Source organism: Humulus lupulus, chromosome 1 (assembly GCF_963169125.1).
Source record: "Humulus lupulus chromosome 1, drHumLupu1.1, whole genome shotgun sequence".
NCBI lineage: Eukaryota > Viridiplantae > Streptophyta > Magnoliopsida > Rosales > Cannabaceae > Humulus > Humulus lupulus.
In genome coordinates, this window is record NC_084793.1 from 129,948,114 (window position 1) to 129,955,196 (window position 7,083).

Here is a 7,083-nt window from a genome sequence, read left to right on the forward strand (position 1 = left end):
ATTATTATGGTTTGCCTTTTGTGTTTTTAGTACCTTCTAAGAAGAGCTTCGCTGACAGAATGCTTTATAAAAACTTATAAAACATTATTTATAAACTTTAAATCTGAATGCTTGTTTTCAGCAAATTAACTTGCTAATTTTATTTATAAACTCTTTCAGGAAAGCCTGAAGTAAATTTAGTGTCAGGCAAGTTTCACAGTTGTTCAAATTTAGTGTTCACTGTTGTGTAACAAGTTTTAAATCTGTTTAATATGATTTCTTTTATGATTTTACTGTTGGAAACATGATTAAAGCTGGTTTCAATTACAGTTTCTCCTATGTTTTTATTGTTGGCAACATGATTTAAGGTTGTTTCAACTTTCAATTTCTTGCCCCTCAACTTCTTCAAGATCAATCTATTAAACAAAGGTAGGTGGAACTTTATTATTGTCTCATTATAGATTTGTCATTCTCCAACCATTATTTTCATTAATTTTGAGGTAATTAAAAACTATATGACAAAAAATGTTTAAGAAAATTCAAATTCAAGGTATGTTTTATAGGCAATCAATTAAATTAGTTTGGAACGTTTAACCTGGCTGAGCCTCAATTAAGGCTTATGTTAGTCAAACTAGTAGGAAGAGAGCATATTACCCTCAAATGCTTTTCAAATTCTAGCCTCCATGAAAGCTCTTCAACACGCTTCTCCAACTTGTCCTTAGCTTCCTTGAGTGCACCTGTTTCTCTTGCAGCCTGCGGTAGAATATTTTTTCAATCTCTTTTGCAATGCATCTTTTTTTTTTCCTTCTCTAGTGAGCTATATTACATATAATATTTCAATCATAGTAATGGAATGAGTGTTACTAAATATAGTGACTCCAGAATTAGCCAATCTTACCATTTTGAGCTTTCTAAGTTCCTTCCTCGCAACCTTTGATCTCCAAAGACATTGAAGTGCAAGAGTGGCCTTCTTTTGATGTTTATAAGTAGAAAGAGCATGGTGTCTTCTCCACCTTGTCTGTAAAGAAGGAGCAGTTGTAATTCAAAGGTAAAGAATGAAGACCATTATAATTCCTTATGGCATTAGTTTTATTAGAAAGATCTCAAATTCTCTTTTATTTTGTAGCATTTGTTGACAAATAATATCATAATCCATAAGCCTTCAAGCTCTCAGCACGAAAATTATTACCTGAACCAAAGTTGCAGCCTTGGTTCTTCTCCTATGCCTGAAATCGTTTCTAGCTGCCATTGCTCGTAATCCAGTCTGGATAACAATTGCAGATGCCCGTAGTTTTGTGTAGAATTTTCTTGCCATATGGGTACGCTGGTGTTTCTGTATGCGAATTGAAGCAGCTTCCCTTCTCATTTGTTCATACTGCTTTCGTGCAAGTTGGGCTGTAAACAGAGGAAAATAATACATCTTAAACAGTAACTCTGAGAATTGGCAATATTTCTAGTTAATGTGGTCCTCCTGGTTATATTGGTATGAATAATTGTATTATGTCCAAGGAAATCTTTTAAAGTACAAATAGGATAGCCTTTCAGTTAATGTGTGATCTATTCTTTACTGATTCAATTTTTCTTTGATGATATGGTTGCATAGAAGCGCTACTAAACCAGGTAACAAACTTCCAGATGTTTTTAGATTTGTTAATCACTTGTTAACCGCTTGTTAACTTTACCTACTCTATTGATACTAAAAGATTTTCCCTATGAAAGCTGCATGGTATAGCTGAATATGAGAGAAGGAAATGTAAAAATGAGTACCTCTCCAATATTTCTGCATATTTATTGTAGCTCTTTTTAGGGAAATAAATTCCTTTCTGGTTAGATATGTGCGGATTTGTCTTTGTATTCGTCTTGCTGCATTAGCCAAGATTTCAGTTCTCCTTGCATCTAGTTCAGCCATCTGCCCAGCTCATAAAAATACCTTTGTTTTCCCAATCTACCACACACAACATGAAATTCTTTACAACGCTAAACAAAAGAAAACCAATATAATAAAATGAATAAATAAAAGGAACATGAAAATTGACTACTTATTTTCATATCATGAAAATAATTCAATGCCTAAACTTACCTGATATCCCTTTAATCCCATTCTGTTGCAGATTGCTATACATGCTGACTTCTCATCTGATCTGCAGAGAATAAAGCAGTGAGTTAGCATATTTCTATATATATATATGAGTTTAACTTATATGTAAATATTTTTTCTTATCCGAAAACACACCAAAAAACGAATATATATATATGAGTTTAACTTATATAAATTGATTAACTTATATATATAAAAAAAGAAAAAAGGAAAAGTTACAATATGATAAGTAATTTTTCACATATAAGCTGAAGGAACCCATTAAAAATGAAAACTGAAAACTGAAAAGGGACAAAGAACTAAAAAATTCCATTTGACTGTCAGCTTACCAGTTGGAGTGACCACCTGTTTTTCTGTAAATGGCAGATGTCCCAGACCATGCTCAACGACCTGGTAATAATTTCAAGATCATTACTCATTGACTAATCCCATTCTCAAAATGCAAAACCATAAATAAACCATTCTCAAAATATATGATTCCCTCTATGCACATAACAAGGTTTTGCAATCTATCACATAAATGCAAAATCAAAGCAAGGAACAAAGACAGATATAGAAGTTTGTCATGTATTCTCATTAGTTATTGTAACGACCCGGATTTTCAAGACTCCATAATGCGGAAATATAAATGTTTTCATTTAACAAAATGTCTCAAAAACCCATAGAAAAAAAAAACTTTTTAAAAAGTCGTATGGCCATACTTAACATTTAGTTACAAACATGTTTTATAAAGATTAAAGTGAGCCTAGTTTAGGAAAATTACACAACATTTCCAAAAATAAAAAGGCTTCCCAAAAGGTCGGTCCCCATGTACATTTGCAAGGAAGACTCCAGCGCTCACTGCTCTGCCTTGCCCTTGTTCTTACCTACAACATGAAACAACTAGGTAAGCGAAAACGCTTAGTAAGATCAACTTTCAAACAAAGCATGTATAGGATTAGGGTTCCGGACCCATCCGGGACCCTACACAATCAATTTCAAGAATGCTAAAGCATCCTGGCAAACTTATGGTCATGCCTGATAACCATTGTTAAATTAATTCATAACTAGATAAAATCCTGCACTCAGAAAAATCCCAGAACAAGCAGATATATTATATCACAACTATATCTTATCAACAATTATATCCCTGCACTCAGAAAATCCCAGAGCAAGCAGATATATTATATCACAACTATATCTTATCAACAATTATATCCCTGCACTCAGAAAATCCCAGAGCAAGCAGATATATTATATCACAACATAATTCGAGACCAACGCTCGACAATTTCCAACAATTCATGCGTAACGCGCCCTCCAACATAATTGCTAATCTGTAAAAGAGAACCGAGTCCCCACACTAAGATCTAGCCAATAAATATTCTCATCAAGGGTAACTATCGTGTTACCTAGGGCATCGCTACTTATTCAAGAGTGTAATCCAATTTACACGATTTTACGGAGACTTCTATGTTAATCAGTGGTGCTGGTGAGCAGCTGCCCCCAGGGTGTTCAGCCTCACTCAATCTTGGCAACCCCTAGTATCTCTAGGCACTCTCACGGAATGGCCAATATTCACGGCTGCTATCCGGGAATAACTTATCAGAGCACTTGCTCGGATTCTAACCGTCCAATGATTAAGTAAGCATGAGGGCCCCTAGGTCCCATTTATCTTGGCGCCCCTAGGTTTAACCAGCTTATCCTCATCTCATGGCCACTCGTCGCGGTAATGAACCGGACATAAATAAAATCAAGCAGTGTGACGGGGATCAACCGTCTAGGATATGACGGACTTCTACCGTTCATATTTTCTAAATCAGCACTCACTAGACTAACGTCTCTAAGCAACTTTCTATGAAAGCCTATATATATGCATGTATCCCTATACTAACATACAAGACAATAATCATTTCATGTTGCAGCCATACAATATAAGTTGACTTACTTGGAGTCCTTAGCGCTCAGCAGGTTTTCACCCTCCAACGTTCAGTCCAGTTACGCTTAGCCAATACTGTAGTTATCCATACAGTATACTCGGATTAATTATGGCACTAATAATTCATTATTATTATTTTGGGCAGTTTGGTCATTTTAATAAAAGTCATTTGTAAGGATTTATAATCCTTATTTGGTTTTAAACCTATTAAGGAAAGTCATACAAAATATTCGAGACTAAACCCTAAGTCTCGGGGAGACCTATCCTAAGGTCTCGATACCTAGGCTCGGGTATCACAATGGTATTTCCCACAATCCGCTAAAAATCTTATTCTTTCAAGGTATCGCTATTAACCCGCACTTTCGACTAGTCGGTTAAAATATGTAAGATTTTAGCCGGTATTATATCCAGAAAATACAAATAAATTCCTTAATTATTTTTAAAGAAAATAAACTCTTTAAATTTTCCTTTTATTTTTCTTATGGTTTTAATATCTAAAAACCGTTTTAAGAAAATTGCCTAATTTGTCTTAATTAGGAAAGCCGTTATAAATTTCTCATCTTGACTAATTAATTTTCCAAAAGCAATTAATCAATTTTACTTACTAGGAAAATAATTTATTTAATTATTTTCTCAAAATATAGGGTTTTAAACCCTCTTTTAATTTATTAACTATTAATAAATTAAATCTCTTATTTTTAGAAAGAATAAAAACTCTTTAATAAAAATAATTCATTTAAACTCAAAGGGATAATTTTAGTGAAAATATGATTTCAAGACTTACCAATTTATATCTTGAAATAAGCAAAATTTTACTTTTTACCTTATGTTCCAAAATCCCATTTTTACACTAAGTGTGAAAAACCTAATTTTCACATTTTTAACTACATACTTCGTTAGTTCATAACATGAAATTTACTTACTCAATTGTTACCAAAATTTCTCAATTCCATTTTTGTTATGCCATTTAGGTCTTTGTAAAATCTTAGGTCAAAATGAGCATTTTTTATTGGTGAAATCATTTTCCAACAATGAGGTAAAAATGACCTTATTTTCAAGTTCTTATTTTTTTCCAAACTTTGACAGTTAATAACTTTCAAACCGTTTAATATTTTCTTACCAAATTTTACAGTGGACTAATAGGTTATGCCAGCAATATGTCCACAAAATTTTAGAAAAAACTGGGTTCATTTGCCCTATACAGTGGCTGTCCAAATTTGGTTCCGAAAATAAGAATACGAAACAAACAGTTTTTTTTTTTACCTAAACTTTGAAATAGCATAACTTACTCATTTCTAAACATTTTTTAGTGTTTCAAAAGCTCAATTTTATGTACTCAATCTCAAAAACATCACAGTACAATTAAATTTTACAAAACCAATATACAGTGGCTGCTTGACCCCTTGGAAGTCACAGCTCAAAACATGTTTTGTTTTAGGGTATCCTACAAAACCCTTGGGGGTTTTGGTTCCCATTTTCAAAAATCAATACACATGCATCATAAAAATTATTAAACAACTTCCATAACCTTATTACATCATCAACAAGAAACTCTAAGCATTAGATATACAAAATAATGCTTAAAACTAAAAACCCTACAACAAACTCATCAAAAGTAAACTTTTTACCTCTTTGGTGTTCTTGCTTAAGGTTTGGACCTTCCTATAAGCTTTGACTCCTTCAAAACCTTTCAAAAACCCTAACAAAATTCCCCCAACAACATAGTCAATTAGCTATTTGAAACTCTATGCTTAAAACTTTACAAAAACCTAGATTAGTGAAAGTTTACCTTAGGGAAAATACTTCCTAGACCAAGACTTAGCCTCAAAGTTTCCTTGGTGTTCTTGGGCTTGAAAAATGGAGAGAACACTTTGAGAGGTCTTCAAAAATCAGATGAGTGAATGAGAGAGGGAGAGTGATCGGTTCTTAGTGTGGGAATTGCTCACAAAACTCATCAAAATATCACAAAGCACTTAAGTGCTTTTCTACCCACTTGCCCACTTGACTTCTTCATTAAATGGGAGTTAAACTTTATAACATTTGGGTTCACACCACTCTAAAGTAGCACATGGCCGGCCACCCTTTGCCATATATGATCATTTCATTTTTTTTTTTAATAAAGGTTAATAAATGTTTCATAAGAAGAAAAGTCCAAATTGACTTTTGACACCTTTTTCACTCTTATTAAGTTTTAATCACCAAACTTAACATTAATTAATTAAATTAAATGTCTCTCACATTTAATTTAATTAATCACATAATAAAATTTAACCTAAGGTCCATTCAAGGAATAAAATTCCCCATTTCGGCAAAATTAGGCATTTACCACAAAATGCCTTAAAATTTCCATTTTCTTTTAGGTTTATTATTTTTTACCAAACTTTAACTTTTATGAATGTATTTTATGCCCAAAATATAATTGCCATGATTTTTCGTTTTATTTTCCGAGATTTTTACCCGATCAGGGTTTTTGTGTCGGTCCAGGACCGAAAGTCTTATCTTGACTTTTAAAATCACAAAATTCATATTTTGGCTAGCAATAACTCATGGAATACTTACAAACAAAATATAATATTATTTAAAATAATATTCTTAACCCGGGGGAAAAATCCCGACCCGAGTCGTTTAAAGGTACCGGAAAACGTAGGATGTTACAATACCTACAATTTATAAAGGTTTCGTCCTCGAAACTTAAAACAAATGAGGATACAGCTCCCTCATCTTGTCTTCTGTTTCCCAGGTTGCCTCTTTAATGCCATGGTTACACCACTGCACCTTTACCAATGGCACCGTCTTGTTCCTCAACACTTTTTCCTTTCGGTCTAGTATCATAACCGGTTTTTCCTCATAGACGAGTTGAGGATCCATGCTCAGCTGCTCATAGCTGATTACATGCGAGGGATCACGCATGTATTTTCTCAATAAGGATACATGAAACACGTCATGCATCTTAGACAGGGCAGGCGGAAGAGCTAAACGATAAGCTACTTCCCAAACCCTCTCTATGATTTCGAAAGGTCCAACGAACCTTGGGCTAAGCTTTCCTTTCTTTCCGAATCGCATAGCCCCTCGTAGCGGAGCTACCTTC

The 7,083-nt window shown here is 33.6% G+C and overlaps 1 protein-coding gene across 1 annotated transcript; it reads right to left on the reverse strand.

Annotated features, from left to right (window-relative positions):
• Positions 1-353: 353 nt before the first annotated feature.
• On the reverse strand, positions 354-1,914 carry LOC133821873 (myosin-12-like). The gene is made up of 5 exons (XM_062254040.1): positions 1,747-1,914; positions 1,169-1,374; positions 878-997; positions 634-732; positions 354-395 (listed from the first exon to the last, which is right to left on the reverse strand). Exons 1-5 carry the CDS (start codon positions 1,886-1,888, stop codon positions 354-356), a joined length of 609 nt encoding a protein of 202 aa, XP_062110024.1. The 5' UTR covers positions 1,889-1,914.
• Positions 1,915-7,083: the final 5,169 nt, after the last annotated feature.